General features: G+C 40.3%; 1 protein-coding gene across 1 annotated transcript in view; it reads right to left on the reverse strand.

The window, feature by feature from the left end:
* Positions 1 to 24,137, reverse strand: part of PARD3B (par-3 family cell polarity regulator beta) — a 999,825-nt gene that overhangs the window by 188,236 nt on the left and 787,452 nt on the right. The window contains exon 20 of the mRNA XM_019523483.1: positions 10,683 to 10,790. Within this exon, the coding sequence (XP_019379028.1) occupies positions 10,683 to 10,790 (108 nt within the window). The remainder of the gene's footprint in view (positions 1 to 10,682; positions 10,791 to 24,137) is intronic.

The raw sequence follows: 24,137 nt of genomic DNA on the forward strand, positions 1-24,137 counted from the left end.
TGGGGGAGTGGAGGGGTCAGCGGGGCTGGAAGGGGTCCCCCCGTGGTCCCCTTCCCCTGTCCCTAGTACTTATCAGGTTGGAATGGCTGCAGCTCCCTGCTGCAGCCACTGGGGACTGCCCAAATCATCAAAGCTCTCCGAATTGTTGCCAAAGATTTGGAGAGCTTTTAATTGATTTGGACCTTTAAATTGGTCCCCTGAGTTGATTCAGATTCGGAGATTCGGCCACCGAATCGGGTCGAATCTCCACCGAATCAAATCACCACCTGGAGCTTTGCACAGCCCTAGTGGATAGTATGAGATTTTCTGTGAATGCTACCTGAATTTTTTTAATGCTTGCTTAAAACATGCTTGTACACCCTGTGTATTTGCTTTGTGTCAGCTTTCAGGTGATCAGTTTTTAGTGGAACAGAGAATGGCAAAGGGCAAGTATCTGCAGAAAGCAAAATTTAAACGTTGCAACTTAACATCAGAAAATGGAAACAATACCACTCACAACTAAACAGAACTTTTTGAGTATCTGTGATCTATTTGTAAAGTAAATTTCAGAGAGGAATCATTATGCTCACTACATAAATTAAATAATAAATAGATGTAAGGAAATTGCACAATATCTGCAGAATAACCACAAAGAAAGATACAGAGACTGAGTGAGAACAAATTATTCACTGCACATTGTTTGCTTAGCTCTGATAATTATCAAAGTTGGTGCCTGGCAAAAAACATTACACTACTGCTTTTAAGAAAAGCATGGGATAATGTAATGACCACAGGATATCAAGGCCTTGATTTTATACATCACTTGAACGACAAGATCGCCAACTACATACTGTAATTCTGGTTCAGGATTAACTCAGAGGAAAAACTGGCATCTACTGAATCATGAAAACCATTTCCTGCAGCAAGTGGGCGTTCTTGGAAAGCCTCCTATGCAAATAGTAACCTGTCACAACTCTGCTTAGCTAGTGAGATCTGACAAGCTCACAACACAAGGTGCTTTTACTGCATAAATAGTTTTATTTTTCTCCATTTGAATGACAGTCAAATACTAGAAGCTTCAAAACAATACTGGTGTGATATTAATTTTCCCTAAATTGTCTTCATATTATATGAAATTTACATGCACAGAGTCTGCCTATAAGAACAAAATAGCCAAATTAATTTGAGTTTGGGATTGAAAGGTTAAATTTTTAATTAACAGTTCCAGTTAAAAAATTGGGGTGAGGAAAACTGGCTTTGACTGAGGATATAGGTTTTTTTAAATTTTTGGTTTCAGTGGCCTAAGTTTGCTGAAGGGAATTAAGTGTGTGAACTAAACATGCAAATAAGAAGTCCCCTGTTGACCATGCCTATGAATTTGTGCTTTAATCCATCTGGCAGAAGGGCAGTTATAGGAGATGAGCTCTGCAATTATGGCATTGCGTTAAGCATCTGTTGAAGCAAAGCAGTGATTCTAATATAAAATATATACCGATGGAGAAGGCAAACCATTATTCTGCCCTTTTTGACTCTGGGGTTGGTCAGAAACTGACCTATCTCTGAAAATAAGTTAGAAAAGCCAAAAGCCTGCTTTTAGTAATACCAGACAGAATGGTCTCCTGGGAACCATTCTGTAAGCCCAGGATCACCAGAACACTAGCTTGTAAGTAGTGCTATAACACTAACTGTAATAAATTATATGGATGATGTAATAAATTATATGGATGGAACACAGCACCAGACAGGATGAACTGCACCAATGAATCCAGTCCCCTGTGATTGCAGAAAACTGGATAGTGGATCTATTCTGGACTAAATGTTTACTCTGTTCTCTTCCATGCACCACAGCTACGAAGTACTCCATAAGATCTTTTGATAACCTAAAATGTGCTACAGGAAGAAAGCAAGAGAGTCTGAGGATGTTGATGTGGCAAGGCCAGGCCATTGCAATGGCAAAAAAATTGGAAGCAACATTTTCAAACGTGTACCATCAAAGAGAAGTGTCACACACTGGCTCATTTACTTGGGAGAGCCGGGCTAGTACCAATGAGGCATTCTGATCTTTTTAGCTAGGCAGATAAGCAACGGTCCTTGAAAAAACCTTCACTGCATCATGAAACAACTGTCCCCATGAAGACTAAGCCATGGAAACAAAACTATAGGAAAGAAACTTTGGGTGTTCATTAGAGCACCGAACTATGATAAGTTGGGAAGAGCTGTGTCCAGCCATGTAGGGCATCCGGGGAAGGAATGTGATAATAGGAATAAGGGATTGTATGTAAAATAATCTATTTTATGCACCAGTCTGGGTCTACTGCCAGCATAACAATATAATGAACTTTTAAAGCCAGAACATACTGGGTTCCAGTCTTGGACATGTAGACTAGGGACAGACATTCAAAAAGCCTGAGCCTGAATTGATTCAATCTTTGCAGATTAGTCCAACCTGCAACACTTGAATGGATTTGGACATTCCCTTTGGACATTAGCCATTCCCTTTTCATTCCAGAAATGTAGCTCTCCCTTCCCTTTCCCAGTTCTGAGCCAAGGGGTGTGGTCAGGCCCTGGCAGGATGCTCTGATTAGGGAAGGGTCCTCCCAGCCCGTGCTGCTCCTGACCAGCAGGGAGTTGCTAACACAGCGTTTATCACCCCTAACTTGGTGTTTATCAGCCCATTATGAAAACACAAGGAACTCATTAGTTCAAGCTCTTCTTATACAGCTTTTTCCAAGGAAGGAATGGAGAGACATTACCACCTACCTGCTGATTAGCTCCAAAAAGCCCCAAGCCTACATGGTCCTGTCTGCCTTTGTCCCGTCTGCCACAGCATGGACCGTAGCTAGCATGTGGTATGCTACCTAATACTGAGAGGTGTCTGTGTAAGGCAGAGGGGAGTGGGGAATCCCTGCTTCAGCAGGGAGTGGTGAGGGGGAAAGGGGAACAGGAGGAAGCCAGGCAGACCCTGCTGTACGTGCAGTCTCTGCCAGAGCTGCAACCAGGGAGCAGAGGGGAGCGGGCAGCCCAGCTCTCTGGAGCAAAGAGCCCTGCCCAGCCCAGAGAGCATGTTGGGATGCTGGGGGAATCTGGTTCAACTTAAACCAGGAAGGGGTCTGGGACAGACATTACATAAACTAGTTTGATCCAAATCAGTTAAGTCTGATACTACATTCAACCAGGCTTATCTTAAACCAGTTTCAGCCACTTTCAAACTGGTTTATGTGCACTGAAAATCTGTTCTGTTACAGGTTTAAATCAGTTTCTGTCACTTAAACCAGTTTATGTGTAATGTCTGTCCCTACCTACATTGTCTCTGAGGTGCCCTCTTTTGGTGGACTAGAGCATGAAGCTTGTCTGGGTTTGTCAAACCACATTTTGTTTTTAGCAACACTGCAAATTGGAATGGGAAGTTCAAAAACTGCCACTTGGTTCTAAATGCCATGTCACGATCTCAAACATGGGAGAGGATTTCTTCCATCAGCCAAGTGTCAAAACCCTTGGTGTTCGATGGTAGGCTTTTATTACATGCTGTGGTATGTACAGCAGCAGCAGATCTAAAATGAGAATCATTTAGAATCAGTGGGTTGGGACTAATCTGTTCTCCTGTCCAGTGCAAAGGCTGTCACTGTAATAAACGGAAATCTGATAACTTCATACTGTCAGCACAAAATGAAACTATGACCTTGACCTGGGCAACATCATCCACTAATTTTTTCTTACTCCAACATACCATACCATGCTGCTATGATCTAATAAGAATCTAAAAGTAATTAACTGGAATTTTTGAAAACTGAAGCCTTAATCAAATATGTATTCTTATCAGAGTTCCAAGCCAGCAATAAATTGGGACATTTAAAAAACTGGGATCTGATCCAATCCGTGATCTGATCAGGGTTCAATGGTTATAATAAATTGGGACTATTAAAACTGGGATCCTATCCAACACTTTATTTTGTCTAAACCACAGGACCTAGCTGTGCTGCAAAGTCAGGAATATTCAATGAACAGTAATGCCACATTGGATTAACCCTTAATAAATAACGGTACAAAAACATAGGCATCCCAAACATTCATGGTCTTCCCTGAGTTGAGCAATTATCAAGATTTTATCAGGGACTCAATCTGCCTGTGTTCACTTTTTTTCTTTTATTAATTAATAATCATAATACTACTCCCAGAAGAATCAGCAAAACTACAGCATAGGCACAAATTCTTCATTATTTTGCTAACAGTCTCTGTGCACATTATTTCAAATGAGCTATGCAGTTAAAAGGCTCCTAAAGTTTTGGTTCAGAGTGCCATAAGCGTCCACCTCCAATTCCAAACAATCACTCACTGTTTTATCAGACTACAGTTCATGTGGCTATTCTGGTTTTCGTTTTGATTTCCAGTAACATACAAATCCTCCATAATCAAATAAAACAAAATAAATGCTGATAGAATGGGAATAGATTTTCACTCACTCATATTCTCTCAGATATAAATGGTCTCTAAATGTTTTTATTTCAGTAAGATGCATTTATTTTGTACAGGGATCTTGCAGCTGCAAAATTAAATCTCAGTTCACCAAATATCAAAAACACATGTATTGATTTTAACTATGGAAACAGGCAATAAGCACTGCAACCAAGGAGAAGCTCACTGAAGCTTTTGGATGGTTTCTGAAAAGTAAAGAAAATGAAGAATCTTGAATACAGAAATTGAAACCATTTAACTTTCCTCAAATTTGAGATTCACTTTTACTTAAGCATTCAGTTTGCCAGTTGTTGAAAACAAGAGCCAGACGTTCCCTTTGCTTTTCTAACTTTCTGCTCAAAAACTCAATGGTATTTACAAAACACCAAAAAAACCCAACCCTTCTCAATTAATTCCAATGAGGAACACTAAACCAAGGTTTAATTAACACAACAAACTAGTTACTTCTCATAATGATCTGGTGCAGAGCATTGACTTGTATACGGTGTGCTTTTATATTCACTAAGTCATATGATATTTATTAAAATATTCCCAGTTTCAATAAGGTGCTTCATTTAGGGAAATTTTATTCTAATGTCAGTTAGATGTTCAACTTTGCTGGAAGGGGGACTTTGGTCTCAGCAGGGTTATTCTAGTAAAATGATCCTAAACAAACAGGAAAAAATAGTTTTCTTTCAACAGATATTTGTTTTATTTGCATCTAAAAGGAGGATAAATAATTATGTACAAAGCTCAAGAACCTAATATATTTATCTAGTTTGTTCCACCAGGCTTTTCAAAGGTTAAATAATTAAAAGGTAGCTCCCCCATGAGTTAGACAGAAAGGGGGAAAAGCCTTAGTTGAAGAAAAAATCATCACCTCTCTCAATATTTAATAATTTACTAAAACCTCTTGTTTTTAACATGTTGAAATGACAGATCTGGTAGAAATTTATTCTAAGCATCCTGACAATACTCATTTTACTTGGCTTGATCACAATTCTTATAACATAAGGCTTAGACATCATATTTGCTTTTCCTTTTTATGGGCAGATTCTAGACCTTTGGTGCTGATGTTTTAGTATGGCCAAACGCTCTGAAGCATGAACAAAATGATGAGTTTATTTAAATAGGGCCTTAATCCAATGAACCATTTGACTTGTAATAGGAAGGACAAACCACCACTGCAAAGCATCAACTGGCAGGGTAAGGAAAAATACTTATACAATCTTACTGTGTAGCTCTGATATTCTCCTGTGAAGATTTAGTCATGGAGGCATGTAAAGGGAAAAAGGAAAAAAAAAACACCCTAAAATTTAGGGGGGGTGCTGTAATTGCAATAAGCAATTGGATAGTGTCAGGCTATTGCTGAAAAGAAAAGGACCAACACCCCAACTTCCCATTAACTACTTCAAGCATGCCATAGTGTCAACTGCATGGTAAGAGACAGGTTTTAGAAAGAATTGATAGTCTTGTGGGTTCAATTCTTAGTCCTGACAGAAACTTCCTAATATGACCGTGGACACATCACTAAATTGATCTGTGCCTCAGCTTTCCATCTATAATATGGGGATATTGTTACTATTTATTTCCTCTGTTTTCTTCTATCTAGGTTGTAAGCTGTTGGGGGTAGGGTCAGACCCTTATGTGTTTGTACAGTGTCTCATGCAATGAAGTCCTGTTTCTGGTTGGAACTCCTAGGCTATGGTAATGCAAACAATAAGTAATAAAGATGTAGATTTGGCATACCATTTTAGTGTGGAATTTGGAACTAGCACAGAGAATCAAGCAAGAAAACAGAGAGAGTAGCATGAGAAAGTTCAAAAGGAAGGTGTGGAATGGAAATAGGATCTACCTGCCTCCATCAAAACCAGGGGTTGGTTTCACCATTTAAGGCTAAAATATGCAGTCTGATGCCCCATGAATCTTATGAAATGTTAATTTATAGGGGGATGGGTTGTAGATGGGAAAAACTGCATCTTGCAAAATTCCAAAAGACAGGCTACTCTTCTAAGCTGGAAATGCACTTCCTAACGGAAAATATTCCCAGCTGAGATCTTGAAACAGGACATTAGCACTGGAGGTATGTCAAATGTGCAGTGCATGCAAAACTAACTTCCAAAACCATGCAAAGTCCACAGCTGCTAGGATGCTGAAATACCTTTAATCATTAATCCTGTCACATGCACCCCAAAAATCAACTGCTCTGTCATCTTGGTCTAGCACCTGATATAGACAGCTAAGGTCTGGGGGGGTAGGGAGGCGAGGGGGAGAAGATGTGTATGCATATATACATTGATTCATGAAGAAGAATGGATACTGATTAATGTGATATAGCCTGATATAGCCTTTAAATAGCTAGACAATAAGCACGTAAGAACATTGAAGTATAGGTGCAAGCAGCCAAACTACGTTTCTTATTGTAGGGATTGGATCAAGACCGTTCAATAAAAATTACTTCTATAACTGCTCACAGGAAGAGCAAATTAGATATGTAATTAAAATAATTTATGAAAGGCAGTATTAGAAATGTAATTTGTGTTTTATGGAAGAAATAGGATTTGTTAGATTTTTTTTGTTCATAGTTTTGTAGTCTATTGTTCCACAGTTATAGCTTGTTAGTTGTGCCATAAATTCACTTCATTCCCAACAAGAACTCACTTGGAAATATGATGCCTATATTCTAGTAAATCTTTATTGGAATTCAGTTTGTTAAAGATGAGATAAAGTATGCAGAATTACAGTTAGTGAAGTCATAGTAGTAGTAAGATCTATGGTGTGGACTCACCGCAGGTTTTCTTTGCCAATATATGCATTAAAATCTAAAGCTTGAATTACATTATATGTTATAGGATTACTTAATCTTCAGACACAGTTATAAAACTCTTCTTTTACTGTCTTCATGAGTATCATCATCAGGTGAACAGTCAACAACAATATAAAGTATTGAATTTCCTTTGAACTAGGTAACACATTTTTTGGCTGATCTCAATCAACCTCTTCGTATAATTTTTACACTGAAACATAGAACAGGGAACCAGCTACCAGATGTTATTTTCCTTTATTGCTGATAAAGTCATTTCAACCTTGTGATCAGCAATACAAGATAGGGTTCAAAAGTCAGTCTGTCTAGAGTCTTTAATTGCTAAACACATGCTACACTCTTGTTTTATTTAGAGAACATGTAAGTTCATGTAAGGTCATGTAAGACCTGTTTATGTTTATAGTGCATTGGCACTGTTTTGGGGATATTATTACCTTTTTAATGTATAAGCAGAATTAACTGACAGAAAACAGGGAGAAAATGCTAGTCTTGTGGATTGTGGCAGAAGAATCAAATAAGAAAGTTAAAAATATAATCTACGGTCATCAACTTTTCAGCCCACCTGCTGTTCTCCATTTCAGTCTCAAAACACTTCCAGGTCAGATTTAAATCATTTTTAGAGAAATCAGAACAATGCAGATATTGAGCTGCCAGTTTCTAATTCAGCCTTACCAATTTACTGTCAATCAGGAGCTGATTTCCTTTAAAAAGCAGTTAACACTAAAGAAATACTAAGAACAATTATGTTGTGTCCAACTGGAACATTAGTCCTTTAGACTGAAGGGTTCATTCCTTTCTGTCTGCCAACATTTTAGTAAATGACACTGGCCCTTTAACAGATGGAAGACATACTTCTTAGCTTGCCAGTATCCTAATAAAAGACACTGGCTTCTTTAAAATGAAGGACACATACCTCTCAAATTGCCAGCATCCAAACTGGGAGGCAGCAGTTTAAAATAAAGAAGGCACACAACTGTCTGGCAAAATCAGGGACATGCAATAGAAATTTTAAAACATAAATTTCACCCTGCCATTATTTAGTTTAGATAACCTATCTCCTGAAACACTGGGTAGGACATCCAATATCAGCACTCTATCCTGCTCTATTTTTAAATGAGTGGAATTATCATCATTAATGATATTTGAGGGTTTTCCCCCATTACATCTCTTCAGCTCTCTGTTCAAATCACTAAAAATGCATTGTGCAATACTCCTCCAAGCAGGCAACAGTGAATGAGAGGAGATGGATGCCTCATGTGATTAGTGATCAGCAACACAAAAGCTGGGCTATTCCTTCAGCTGAGAGAGAGACAAGCTACCTGCCATGTACTCCAAGGAATAAGTGATGCCCATTTTCTCCCCATTCTCCAATGGGTAGTATACTCAAGAGGGAGAAGGACCCTACTGTGCATCTCTATTTCCAGGGTAATCCATATTAACCACTAAGACTAGACATATATGTCAAGACTGCTTAAGCTAAAGGACAACATTTTCTTACTGGCAGCTGTAGCAGATTCATTAACTTCTTATGAAAAACTAGCCCCTAGTGAGGAACAAAACCCCACTTTACAGTCATGTAAGCTATATCCAATAGCTAATTATCAACAGTCAGGAAGGTAAAAGTTTGCTGACCTTCAGGCCTACCTATTTTTCCAGTCTTCTGAAGAGCAGAAACTCAGGAAAACAGAAGTGCTGAGACATAAAAACTAGCTCTACTGCATTGGGAAGGCAACAAAGTTGCTGATGTTGTGCAGGGAATAAATGTATTTATAGGGGGTGGGGTGAGAAAGAGAGAGGGAGAGAGAGAGAGAGAGAGAGAGATGGTCTTTATAATGTCAGGATCTGCTTTAGCGTTGGACACCATCTTATGCTTATTGCCTTACAGCACCCAGCCACCAGGTGGCAGGAAAGCCAATCTACATTGAGTAAGTGGCTGCTCCAGAATGAAACTGACAACATGGCACATGTACCCGAGTAACTTTCTCTGCAGTACACTGACTTCAATTTCTGCAGAACAGTGTCTCCTTTGTAGCAAACACTGTGCATTGCATACCTGCTCCACTGTGGAGTAAACACATTGTGTATTAGGGCTGTGCGAAGCTTCGGTCGCTGTTTCGATTTGGCAGAGATTCGGCCTAATTCGGCAGCCAAATCTTCAAATCTATCAAATCAGAAGACCCTTTAAACTCTCCGAATCGAATCAAAACCCTTTGAATCAATTCAGAGAGATTCAGAAAGATTTGATGATTCGGACATAGACACAGCTTTAAATGCTTTTTCTACATACCTCAAGGTACCAGGCAGCTCATGAATGCTGAGATGCTGGGGTTGATGGAGCGTCCCATGGGGGGTGGGGGGCGCGTGTGTGTGTGTGTGTGTGTGTGTGTGTGTGTGTGTGGACCTGAAAGTGGACCAGAAGCACTTCTGGTCCACTTCTGGCTCCACCAGGGAGCATGTGGGGGACCCCCCACCCTGGCATCTGGTGCCTCCTGGGTCTGAAGGGGCACCTGGGGTCCCCCTGTGGCAGATTGCTGAGCTGGGGGGGCATGGGAGGAGGGGTCCCCCACACACTCCTGTGGGATGTTCTATCCGGCCCACCATCACAGTGTTCATGATTTGCACCTGTTACCTCAAGGTATGTAGAAAAAACATTTAAAGCTGTGTCAATGGCTGAATTGCTGATTCTCTGAATCAGCATCAAATCTTCAGATTCAGATTCAGCTGAATTGAATTGGGACAGTGATCCAAATCAACGAACTGAATCACTGTGCCCAATTCATGCCGAATCCGAATTGAATATAGCCTGTTTCGCACGCTCCTATTGTGTATTTAGGCACTTACGTAAATTTCTCCTATAACCTTTAGTAAACAACACAAGAAGAATCTACCAAACTTGTACTTAAAGCATAAAAAAACTACTAACTCACACTACAGCCAAGTTGAAGTCAGAGGAGTCCTGGAGCTCTGCAAAACACCACAGGAATTCGAGGAAGGAAAGACAGTCTGGAGGTTTAGCATAGGCTACTACAGTTGCTTTGGAAAAGCAAGGAGAGAGAAAACCCAGAGTCCCAGAAGCAGCAGCTCATATGATATTGGGAAGGAGGGGAAGAGAAACAGAGCCAGAGCTCAAAAGAATTTCCTCCCACTGGTGCTGAGTAAGGGTTCATCCCAAACAAGAGCTACTGAAGCTGGCTGTGCAGGGAGAGCATTAATTTCTGTGAGAGTCAAGGAGAAAAGAAGCTGTTTTGCAACAACCTAGCACCAGCTTGAGGAAATGAAAGCCAGAAGGCTGGCCTAATGTTGCTGAATGGACACGACCTGGTACCAGCAGCCTAAGACAGCATTTCACTGCCTGCAGTCTGGAATCACTAGCTTGGGTGTCATATTCTAGAGCTAATCCATAGAGACTCTTGTACATTTTACTCACCTCTCACACTCTTCTTTCATCTTTTCCAGTTCTTCTCTAAGAATGCTGTGTTTTGGATTGCCTTTCTGGTCAGTTTTCCCCCCTTTATCCTCTTTCTTCTTCCCAAATCTGGTTAAGATATAAAGGAAAAGGACAGAAGAGAATTAGTGGAGGGAAAATGCAATATTTATGAAGCACAGAGCACCTGGAGATTTATGCAGCTATAACCTAGCTAACTTTTGCCCAAAGTGTGATATTGATCATAAAGACACATTAAAATAAAATAAAATAAACTACCAATTATTCTGAGTTTAGACCACTTACGAAGTATTTGATTGTGAATACATTTGGATCTTGCCTGTTTAATGGCATTGTGTATTAGAAACATAAACAAAAAGCCCTGACATAAAAGGCAGTGGAATGCTAAACTATTATTAGCATACATTTAAATTTGATGAAGGTTCTTCTTACCAGAGGATGGCCTCTGTAAAGCAATTTTATTGGCCTTGGTGTCAACACAGAGTTGGCCACATGCTCTGATCTTATCAATAAAAATTGTCATTCATTCATTTATGGCCTTAATTGAGAGGTACAGATTTTGGTCTGTATTTTTGTTTAAAATCAAACAGAGGAACAATAAACAGAAGAAATAAATCTTGCTATATTGCAAGACTAGAGGGACAGCTCATTCAGAAGAGTTCCCTTTACAAGTATAATTGGGCTTTTGCCTCCTGTTGTCATTTAATGTGTATGTTACGTAAGTGACATTGGAATGAGGGTACAGGATAGGAATCAGGACACAGGTCCTGAGGAAGTATGGGTTGGGTGAATGGACTGTAAAGTGGATAGGAAGCTGGCTGGATTGTTGGGCTCAATAGGTGGTAATCAATGGCTCAATATCTAGTTGGCAGCCGGTATCAAGTGGAGTGGCCCAGGGGTTGACCCTGGGGCCACTTTTGTTTAATATCTTCATTAATGATTTGGAAGATGGGGATGGATGGCACACTTAACAAGTTCACGGATGACACCAACCGGGGGGGGGGGGTAGATACATTGGAGAATAGGACTCGGATTCAGTGTGACCTAGACAAATTGGAGGATTGGGCCAAAAGAAATCTCATGAGGTTTAACAAATACAAGTGCAAAGTCCTGCACTTAGGATGGAAAAATCCCATGTACCAGTCCTAGCCTGGAGACTGACAGGCTAAGCAGCAGCTCTGCAGAAAAGGACCTGGGGGTTATAGTGGACAATAAGATGGATATGAGCAGAGATGACCTGAGCAGAGTGCAGGGCCCAGGGTAAATCAGCCTGTGTGGGGCCCCACCTCCATGGGACACAAGGAAGCTGGCGGTGGATTCAGCGGTGGGGTGGGGTGGGGGGAGGGTGCTGAGTGGCTGGATGTGCCAGATTTGGCAGCAGATTTGGTGGTGAGGGTAGGGGGTTGCCGAGTGGCCGGACATGAAGCCTGCAGCAGCGTGGAGTTGCCGTGGCCTCTTGGCTCAGCTCCGCAGGGCCCCCCAAAGTGCTGTTGCCCCAATTTGCACCCCCCTTGTTATAAATATGTCCTTATGAATATAGCCCTGGATATGGGTCAGCAGTGTGCCCTTGTTACCAAGAAGGCTAACAGCATACTCAGCTGTATTAGTAGGACCACTGCCAGCAGATTGAGGGAAGTAATTATTCCCCTCTATTCTGTACTGATGAGGTCACGTCTGGAGTACTGTGTTCAGTTTTGGGCCCCCCACTATAGAAAGGATGTGGACAAGTTGGAGTGTCCAGCAGAAGGCAATGAAAATGGTTCAGGGGCTAGGGCACATGACTTCTAAGGGAAGGCCAAGGCAACTGGGTTTCTTTAGTTTGCAAAAGCAAAGACGGGGGATTTAATGGCAGCCTTCAACTATGTGAAGGGTGGTTCTAAAGAGGATGGAGCTAGACTAGCCTTAGTGGTGACAGATAACAGAACAAGGAGCAATGTTCTCAAGTTGCAGGAAGGGAGGTTTAGCTTGGATATGAGGAAAACTTTCTCATTAAGAGGGTGGTGAAGCACTGGAACAGGTTACCAAGAGAGGTGGTGGAATATCCATCCTTTGATCCTTTGCCTGGATTGACAAAGCCCTGGCTGGAATGATCTAGGTAGGGATGATCCTGCTATGAGCAGGGGGTTGGACTAGATGAACTCCTGAGGTCCCTTCCAACCCTAATTTTCTGTGATTCTATGTAGTGTTCCAAAGGTCCCAAACAGTATTGGGGTTCTGCTTCACTATGCAGAGTATAAATTCAGGTAAAACAGTTTCTGTTCCATACAGCTTGTAAGAAGTAACTAAATGGCAAAGTTACATTTAATTTCTCATGCAGCTAGAATCATAAGAAGTTGGACAAATTAATGCACTGTGGTCCACTTTCTAACAGGAGCCTCTCATCCCCTTTGCCCAAGCCTGAAACCCTTTGTTTCATATGACCAAATGATTTTTACCATGTTTCAACCTTTGAAGTGTCCTTCCATGCAGATGAAAGGTAACAACTTTCAAGTAATCATTGCTTCGCTAAGCCTCCTGTATTTAAATTCATTGCTCCATATCCAAACACTTCTGCAGCCATATACAATGTTTTCTGAGTGACCTCTCTGTTACTTTTAATTTTTCCTGTCAGCCCAAACTACCTCCAATAGAAAATCTGAAGTACAACACACACAATTAACTGGTGCAAGTCACTCCATTTATAAAGGTTCCTAAAGTAACCATCCAAATCCATAGTGAATTTAATCCATAGGCCAAGCCTATAGTAAAACAAAGTCATTAAGTACTAAGGAATACCTTGAAGACGAATAAGGTCCCAATCATAATCAAAATGATCTCTCTGTGTCTGTATCTCCCTGTGTCTGTGTGCATGAGTGTATCCAGGAGAGGAGAGAGGGGCATGTAAGCACACCACCTTCAGCTCTGCTGTGAAGTGCAATGAGGTCTCTGAGCTCCCTGGCCAGCCAGCATGGACTCCTGTTGGAGCTGCGTACATAGGTAGCTCTTTGAGTGCAGAAGCTGGTCAGCATCTTGCCAGAGCCACGGCTTTTGTTCAGCTCTGGAGCCCAAGGGGTGGGCGCCATTACGTTCACTCTGTTTCCGCTGCCTCCCCCCATCCTCACATCCTTCCTCACACTGAATTTGGGGGCATGGGAAGAGAAAGCATAAACCAGAGCTCTGTAAAAGCAGTGGCGCCAGCAAGAATCTGCACTGACCAGCTGATGAGCTCTGAGAGCTACCTGCCTGCAGATCTCTTGCAGGAGGCTGCGCTGACCAGCCAGGTTGCTCAGAGAGCTCACTGCATATGCGCAGCTCAGCTGAAGGGGAGTGCGATTACATCCCCTGCATCCTCCCCTGTCTGTGTGTAAAAGACAGATGTGGTAGAGGAGATGGAAGCAGCCCAGGTGCCAGGCTGCAGGACTTTACTGATCTTGCACCCAGAGAAGAAATATTTCAACATGGTGGCTCTTTGATGTGAAATGTGCAGGGAAAATACTCTAAGTACAGGCACCACGTACCTATGTCATTTCCCCTTCACTTTTGCAATAGAACCACAGCCCCAAGCCCTGCTTATAACTCTTAACACTCTTTCAGGGGCCTCCTGCTCCAAACACACATGTATGCAGCCACCAACAGTCCTATTTTTGTTTTTATATAATCTTATTTCAGAGCTATCAGATGCATGGAAGACATTACATTTAATAATTATGTTATTCTGAGTAGAAAGTGGCAGTCTGACCCTGCTACTGGCTTCTGTGGTTTCTGTGGTCCCTAGAGACTGTGCAGCCTCTAACACAGGAGATGGGATTTTCCAAGATTTGCTACATTCCTCCCCACCCCACCTCTTCAGCCAGGAGACTGGTAGGGGCATGTATGATAGAGAGGGACTGACACTGTGAAAGTGCGTTTGCCTGGGTGACTGAAATGGTCTCACAGATATGAGACGGCCTAGGCATAAAAGAAGAGATAGATGGGACCTTGCAGATTTCATTTCATACAGAAATATCAAACAAACAAGCCAGCTAACTACAACAAAAACATTGCAGGCCCATCACCTGCCAGGTTTGATAGGAAAAGATTCTGCCTTCCAACAGCTGTGTATTCATTGAAGGTCTCATGGCAGCTCCCTCAAGAGAGAGTGCATTAGTTCTTGCATCCTGGTTATAATCCAGCTCTGGTGGTTTGTTTATATTCTGTCTGCCTACATTTCCCCCATAGTTTCAATTACGAGTTTGTGGTGTCTAGTATTTGACTCTAGTATTTATTGATTTTGAAAACATTATTCTTGGGCATTTTGTATTAGTGCAGGGAGGTGAAGTTGGATATGTTGCACACTCAAGAGAAATGTGAAAAAAAAAGATACTTAACATCCTTTACTTTCAAGTCTAGGTATTACTTCTTGCTTACAGAGGCAATATTTAAAAATAAAAAACAAAATGACAATTCTGATTGTAATAACTGTCAGTTTGACAATTTTCAGGAAAAACACTGCTGGCTGTGGTTATGGCTGCCATTGCCACAAACTGGTAAGTTCAAATGTAATTATAAACTCAGAGTGTGGGGTTGGTCTTGACAAAAACAAGTTTCTCTGCTATTTTTGGCTCCACATGGGATCTGTATGGGCTTACAATACTCACCTGCTGTACAAAATACATAGTATGTAGCCTGAGGCTGGAAAAATGTTCTGATTTTTGGCTTCTTCTAAACATTACTGAAGCCCTAAAAAATCTATTCCTTCTTTCGTTATTATTGTAATATGTTTTCAGGCACAGCAAAAATCCAGCATAAATAATAAAAACAACAGTTACAATGGCAAAAATTCAACAGCATTTTTTTAAAAAGAGGAATATATATTGCATAAAACTATAAAAGAAAAATCTAGCATCTCATCTGAGTTCATTTGCATATTACTGTCCTGACATTTATGGTTTTTGCAAAAGGCCTGTTTTCTAAGGTGCTCTAAATTTCCATGGACAGATGATGATTAAATTCACTTCTACTCGCTGCAATTTTGAATGGTTTTGCTCATTCCAGGTTTAATATTTTCTAACATATATAGGGGGGAAAAATCCTCCCTTGCTTCACACTGAGTTTGATCCTGTTTCCACTGAAGTCTCTAACAGAGCCCCCACTGATTTCAATGGGACAGAATCAAGCCCATTGTCACAATTACATTGTGGAATTAATCAAGCTTAGATGAAAATTCTGTGAAAATTGAATGGCTTTAGGACAGAGGCTTTCATCATCTACAGGTAACAACTGGATTATAGTAAAACTTGCCTTTTATATTAATACCACTGATATAAGAATAAAAAAAATTACATATCTAGCTTTCCAACACTTTCTCTCTGCACTGTATGTAGAATAATTCCCTTAAGTTAATGAGTGACAGAATTGTGATTTATTGAAAATCTTATGTAGCAAATGGAGGGACATAATTAGGAAGTCTTAAAAATGAATTTCTTGCATGTACCCATCTAAATAATCTCCCATGGAATGGAACTAATAATAATAACAATAATAATAATAATGGGAAATAAACAAGTAGCCCAAGTTATGCACTTATGTGATCAACAGTATTATGATTACCCAGTGTAAATTCCTGCGAAGGAAGCTCTTATGAAGGAAGTTGTTGCTATAAACCCATTAGTATGCTTTACATTATAGAAGGCCAATATTCTAAATGCTCTGTGTATACTACTCCTGCATGCAGAAGCAGAAAGGGATTTTCTTTACGTGATCTGATCTCACAAAGACAAAAATGAAGGGTGAATCATCCTTTTTGTGAAAGCCCCTGTACTATAGTTGAAAACATGTTGTACTACTGAGATGGGTTCCCCTTTGCTTTATCTTTTGAAAGAAAATACCAATGTCCTGAGAATAACTGAGACCTTTTCCATTAGAAACATTAACAGAATCAACTGTTTGAATACTAAATGGGTAATTTCTTCCTGGAATATTTATTACTGGCTGTGGTATCTAGGCTGAAAATATTTATATGTCTACAGTTAGTGTCTAGAATCTGTATTAAAAAAATCTATAGGATCATTGAATCTGTTGATGTTTTTATTCTTTTTGAATTTCAAGACTTCAAGGACAAGAAATGAAAACACATCTACTGTTCTATGTGGCTGTGCTGTTGTTCCTGGGATAAAATGTCTAAACCTAAAGCTGTGGTCATGGCAACACTTCATTTCTGCATTGAACACTGAGCTTCCAGATCTCAAATGTGTTGATATTTGCTTCAAGGATTAAAAAGCAAGGAGGTCTATAAAATTCCAGACTTCTAAGCAGGAGAAACAGCTGCTAGATAGAGTCCTGAGCAGCTTGCTAGTGAAATTCAGCTATTGGGACTTGTTTAGTTAATTAGGTTCCCCCAGGTCGGTAGGTGTCACTGCAACTAATAAGGGATGCAATGGAACTACCTGCATTTATGGTGAAGGAAAGATAATTCAACAGGGCACAAGACAAGAAAAAAATGTAAACCTAACAATGTCGTGAAATCTTGATAGCTCCAAAAAATGATCTGTAAAAAAACCTGGAGTGATTTGTAAAGTACATATAATAAAAGCTTTTCCTCCTGATCATTCCACAGCAAATGAAAAAAAATGCTGAGACTATTAAAGCAGCTCACTTACGAAAGACTAGAAATAACCCTTAAAATTAAATTTAAATGTGAGTAACAGTGAATGAGTGAGCAAGAAAGATAAAGATACTAATAAGGTATGATTTTCAGGTCCACACAGGGACTATAAAAAGCTTATTAACTGCCACTACTGCCATGTGTTTTAAGTTATTTTATCACTCAGCTTTACAGCAGAAGAAATACTCTGTAGAAGCAGTGCTGTGCTTTGATTAATTACTTTCATACACAGACTTTTACAGGGGATTAGATATTGCTGTAAAGATCTTTAGTGAATCAGACTGGTGGGCTGTGATTACTGGTCCAGACTCATTTTACATTTATGTTAATAGCAGTGTTAATGAAATAGATCTTTTACATTTTTAGTGTCTTCTACATAACTAAACAGTTTCTTTATTAAATGTTTACTTATTGGATGGAAGCTAAGCATGCTGTACAGTATTGTTTGAGTGGGACTAAAGTCTTTGCTGAAGTTAAAATTTCACACAGGGTAAAGAATATATAGCAGGTCTCAGGAGAAAAGTCAAATGTTGAGAACAAGCGCACACATCTACAAAGTCCAATTTTAATTCAAACTAGAACACTACAGAGAGTAGCTAAGTCTGTTTAGCTAAGGAAGGTACAGGCCTTCTTTTCTCCTCCATCCTGCCACCGCCTTTACGACAAGTGAAAAAAAGTCGCTTTGGAAAACAGTTTTAGTCACATTTGGTGTGTTTTCCTAGCCAGGAATAATTGCACAGACATTTTGGTGGCTCTCCAGACCATTCAACCTTTGGCTTGCTTCAAAAGCTGCACTGAGCACAGATCTACCCTGCAGATGGAAGCTGCTCTCAATAGTAAACACAACAGAATTCTGCATTCACAGGACAGTTTGGGCAATGGCAGAAAGCTGTATGTCAAGAGAAAACTGACCTCGCAACAGGCTAAGAAATGTAATCAGGTACCATGCAGGCTCACTGGTTACATTTTCTGTAACTATATATGTGATGAATATTTTGCAAATTCAGGTACATTTCAGTAACTATGTATATTCATATTAGCTAGCCATCTTCAACTAAATCCTGAAGAGAGACTGATTGCAGCAATAAGATAATGGTATTTTAACTGATTATAGCAAGAGGAAAAGGAAAGGTTAAAGAGAAAAAGCTGATATTCAGAAGATTTCTTTATTTATTAAGGGTGAAGTTGTCTCATTAAAAAAACATGTTATTAATACCAATATTTGTTGCCGCTATTTCTTATGCCAATATTGAGAGAACAAATACATTTTTTACTGTATTCAACTGCTGGGAACTTGACTAAAATGATTGAGCTTCCAGATACAGTCTAATGGGAGTAAAACTTATCTTTTTTAACAACTCTGATTATACAAAAAAACCCCCACCCCTATTTCTTTGATGCCCAAATTAGCATCTTTTCTCCAGCATGCTGAATTAATTAGTACAGTGACAAAAGAATTAGTCCAGATAGGATCAAAGCTGAATCCATATTTATCTGGAATTTAAAATTAAGAATACAGAATTAACCCTCTATATTTCATGGAACTTTCTGTATCTAGTAAAACCAGCCTTCTAAATTTTCATACAGAATAAATCAATAGTGCAATATTTTTTTCTACCAGCATTCTTTTGGAAAGAAAATGAAACTTGCCTTAAGATCTGCTACAGCAGAGAACCTTTCCATTGTAGCAAATAATCCTTGATGTGCTTCTGTCATACACTGTTCATTATGTAACTTCAGAGGCAGCAAGAGAATAAAGTAAAAAGATCCAGAGAGGATACTTAAGCACATTTGTATTAATGCCTGGATTCTCAGCTTGTAAGTCTATTTAAGAGTTAGTCAAGAATTTATGTCACACATGAGAAGATTGCTGTAGGATCTCACAGTAACATATCTATAGTCTTCAATGTAGAGGGTCGAATTCAGAAGCTAAAATGTTAAATACATGCCCTATATTTCCCAGCGAAGCTCAGTACCATGGCATCTGTAGAAAAAGCAATAAGAAGGGAATCTTTATGCCTAGATAAGTGTTCCTTAACTTTTGTGTTTTGATCAGTATAAATGCCTCCAACATCACGTTTCATGTGGGGTGCCACTCCACTCTTTCACTGCCTCTGAAAGTCAAAACTTGCATAGACACTACAAAATAAAAAGTCAAAATTCCCCAAAACTTCCCTAATCTGCACGATCATCATTACTGCTCTAGCCCCCAAGTACTTCATCTCAAATGGGGAATTTGCTCTCAGGTCAGACATACAGGGCATGTCTACACGTCACCATACGGAAATGTGGCTACGGTGCCGTGCTTTAGTACTTCCTTTTGGAATGGCGCATGGTGCAATACAGGTGGTTACTGTGCTGTGCACATGGTGCGTGGTTAGATTTCGCCAATACGTCACCCTAGCAGAGCGCTATAGCAAGGGCAGCACGTCACAACAGCAATGTAGCTGGCAATCGTGTAGATCTGCGTGATTGCTATGTCACTGTAGTGTGCTGTATGGTGGTGCAGCACGTTGCTATGTGGCCATAGGGTGACATGTTGACGCACCTTCAGACTACCTCATTCTTTGAACTGGCTGGTAGGAGCGCTTACTGAAAAAAGCCAGGCAATTCTCTGTGCCAAAGGCAAACATTACCCTTCAAAACAAGAGTTCCAACAGCTCCAGAAAGCAAAAACCATCTGATAACACATGCAGGCCTTCTGTATTAGAAAAGGCCATCTGCAAAATCTTTGGATCAGTATACTGAATCAACTGAATGAAATAACTCTCATCATTCCTGGAGCTGTGTAAATACTGGGGGAAGAGGCCGTAACGAATGGCAAAAATTAGCATTTTAAGATATTTATTTTTGAAGCAAGGGAAAAATGTACTAAGATTTGAAGGGAGAAGGTGGAGCTGGAAGCCTGTATTAAGCAGGTTTTCCTGAAAAACTGCCTAACTGTAGGAAATCTGACATCAAACAGTAGCCTCATATTTGGGCATTTATACACATATTTTTTTTTACCATGATGTGCCAGAGATCTGCCGCTGAGGCGAACCGTGCTGTGCTCTGTGCAGCTGTATACGTGGAGAAATGCGCGTCAGTGCACAGAAAATGGTGGTGGTGCACTTTTGAACTAAAGCACCTCCACGGTGTTTTAGTTCAAAAGTGCACCACTGCCATTCTTCCAGCGCTGATGTGCATTTCACCACTTATACAACTGTAAGCATCCCAGTGCTGGCCGTTTGCATGTGTTAAAATATTAGTTTCTATGCAGAGCCCAAGCCAGAGCTCCAAACTTCTGAGTGCCACCTTTTTTCTGTCTTGTAAGGGACACCCAATTCCAAACAGTGTACGCCCTCATGTCAAACATATCAGCAAGTAAAAATCTGCACTACTATGGCAAGCTATGATTTACAGCTTGACCAGAGGAATCAGAAATTGATTTATTGTCTGTCCAACACACCAATCTCTATTTGCTTGTCCACTAGACTGTGTAACTACCCTTCTCTCAAGTAAGAAGATTTCCCCATACATTCTTATTTTCCCTTCTTTCCTATACCAGTATAGCTGCTTTTTTTCTTCTTTGTTCAATACCATAGGCAAGTCATTTCTTTTGAAATGAAAGCAAATGCTGTTCTAGATACTAGCCCACAGCAAAGGCTTTAGAGCAATGCAGCTATCACTCTGGTCTACTCCTTTTGGTATGCCAGGGACCAAGCTTTCAAAAGCACATAAGTAATTTGGGGCCAAGTCCACAAAGGGTCTTAAGGTGTTATGATGCTCAAAATTGTAACGCTTAACTTTAGGTGCCTGGAAGAGAATCCACAGTCCTGATTTATGTGGCCAGGCTCCTTATACGATATATGAGGAAATTATTAATGGCTAAACACTAAAGAAATGGACTTCTGAAATTCCACACCTTTCTGGGGTTAAGGGCTGATCATGCACTGCAAGGAGAAGCATCTGTCACATCCGGGGCCACAACCTGGAACGCTTACCTAGAGCTATGTGCTCAAGTCATTTCTTTCAGAAATGAAACAAAGATAAATCTTTTGTTTTAAAATGTTGCTGAAAGAGGTGTTGCAAGTGCCTATTACCTTTTTATATCATAGTTCTCTGTCTAGGGAATTCCCCCTTTAAGTGGGTTCAATGTCCTTTTCAAGATGAGGGAACTAAAACCCACATTTCTCACTTTTCAGAAAAGTGCCCTATTTACCAAGCCTCTCTGTTTTGTTGAAGCTGTGTGTATACTCGTGCACACATGGGTATGTGTACTCATCCAATCCAATCATTTTTTAATATAAAAAGTAAAAGCAGTCCTTGGAACATGACTAAACCACATGTCTCCTTTCTCCCAGCTGAGTTCCCTAATTTCTGGGTTACAGAGACATGTACGCTCTCTGGCCCCATGCATTCTATGCTTGGTAGTGGCACAGATGCAGTTCACTTCCTGGATGTGTCCTCTAGCCCTGAGCTATAGTATGAAAGGGAGGCAGCTTCACTCTCACTTTCTCCACCTGCATGTTTCTGAATGAAAGTGAGGAAGAAGGCAGGGTAGAGATGCACCTTATAGACTAACTGAATCTGAAGCATAAGCTTTTGTGAGCTAGACCTCACTTCATCAGGTGCTATGAAAGAACATGCAGAGAGCACTGCAGTGTTTTGTATGGAGCTCAGTATATCTGGGTATGTTAAGTCTGGTAAGAGCATCTGTATTAGAGCATGTATATCAGGGGACTTAGGGACGATATGCCTTTTAGTCTGAGGATCCCAATCAGACTTAGGCAGGAGAGATGCCAACCTGCTTAGCTTGTTAAGATGGTGACAGTTCTAGGTATGTACAGAAGCAGAATTTTAGGCACTGGTGAAAAAAAATAGGCACCTACAGACTCTAGGCACTTAAGGTGTATTTTAAGGATTGTACTAAATGACTCCTAAATCCCACTTTAGGTGCCTAAGTCCCATAGTCATAAGTAACTTAAATGCAAACAAACCTTTTAGCCACTTTAAAAAGGAAGGGGAGACTACCATCTAGGAGTGTAGCACCTACACTCTAACTCTGACACGGCATGTCTACACAAGATGCTGACTGTGCAGTAGTGCATCACAGCACAGAGAGTGCTAATATGCTACTGCATATTATTATTAGCATTATTAGTAGTATTATTAGGCTACTGTGCAGTAGTGTCACCTAAAATATGTTCGTCGGTGCTACTGCGCAGTAACTCTATTTACTGTGCATTTATTTAGTACTTACTAATTATGAGTACTAAATAAATGCGCAGTAGCATCTCAATTAGATGCACCCACATTGAATGGAGCTGGCTTAAAGCTGAAATGGATTTGCTCCACTTGAATCACTGCAAGACTCATGCAGATATAACACTGTAAGAATCTCTGTTGATATCACTGGATATCAATGTAATTGTTATGTTGTTTGTTTCTCTTAAGAAATTACCTCCCACTTACTTTTAAAGTTACTTAGGTATCCACGTGTCAGTTATTTTTCAAGAACGCAGGCTTCTAAATCACGTTGCTAGTTTTGAAAATATTAGCTTTTCTTTATAAATTGCTTTGATGTGAAATTTTTAAGTGCCCACTCCTAAAATATCCACCAGTATGCCCTGGACAATCCTGGTGGGCTTCACAAGGTATACATAGAAGATGCTTTGTCACAGAGGACAGTCTTTCCCTCCCGCAACATTGTCAACTCTTATGGTACTTGGTGTGTTCCTTAAAGCTCAGATGCTGGCATCAAGATGCGAATGTCACTCATTTTAAAAAGGAAGGCTTTTGCTCTGATGATTGTGGAGGAAAAAAGGGTCAATTCTGAGTCTAAAAACTCAGAAACCAGAAGGCCACTTAGAAGAGATCTCATGATTCTTAAACCAAAGTCAAGATTCTCTGAGATTCCAGGGTCAGGTTTTTGGACTATTTGGGGTCGACAACACTGCCCTTTTCAGCCAAGCCATATGCCTCTCTCCCCCCCTCTCTGACATCCTATGGTTCTACTGGGAATTAACTGATTTGGGTGAGGCTTCTCAGGGTGAGGCTGCTGACCAGGAGTCTCTTGGGGATTGCAGGCTTATAGTAGCAGGACAAATGGTGACTTGTAAAACTGATGGGGACACTAAAGAAATCTTCAGTTGACAGTGGGACATGCCACCTAAATGTCAACAGCACTTCACATCTTCAAAACACCCAGATATTATAATACCCATTTTGCAAACTAAGGGCGTGGAGAGACAACATATACCCCAATGGAATCAGCATCTTGCTAGCACTAAAAAGCAACAAACAGATGATGCAAATCCCTGAACTTTGGTAGCCTCCCTCATTCTAGTTGAGAATTATCCCTGAAAGAATCAGAATACAACTCTTCTAGTATAAATGACATCAGTTCATATTTTTCCTGTGTGCATCCAGGGGCAAACAGGCTCCTCTCACTGCCTACCACTGACACAGCAATAGCCCCTATTGTGTGAGCCATCCCAAGACAGATGCACACCTGTCTAGCTGGTATTTAAAGCTGATTGTAAATTACACCAAGGATGTGTACATCTCTCGATTCCCAAAGAAACAGATACACAGAGATTTGACTCATCCAAGGTAACACAGAAAATTAACTATGTGTTCAGGGAAACAATTCTAGGAATCTTGGCCTCCTCCTCTACGCTCCATCTAACAGATGAGACTTCGACTGCACATCTGTCTGCTTCATTTCCATCAGTTTAAGTGCATCTTCTCCAATCATTTTTTCCTATATTCTAAGACTCTCCCACTATTCATCTCTGTTTTCCTTCCTCACACTCCATCTCCCCCTTTATCTT

Source organism: Gavialis gangeticus, unplaced genomic scaffold (assembly GCF_001723915.1).
Source record: "Gavialis gangeticus isolate Ggan-Ray unplaced genomic scaffold, GavGan_comp1, whole genome shotgun sequence".
NCBI classification, from domain to species: Eukaryota; Metazoa; Chordata; order Crocodylia; family Gavialidae; genus Gavialis; species Gavialis gangeticus.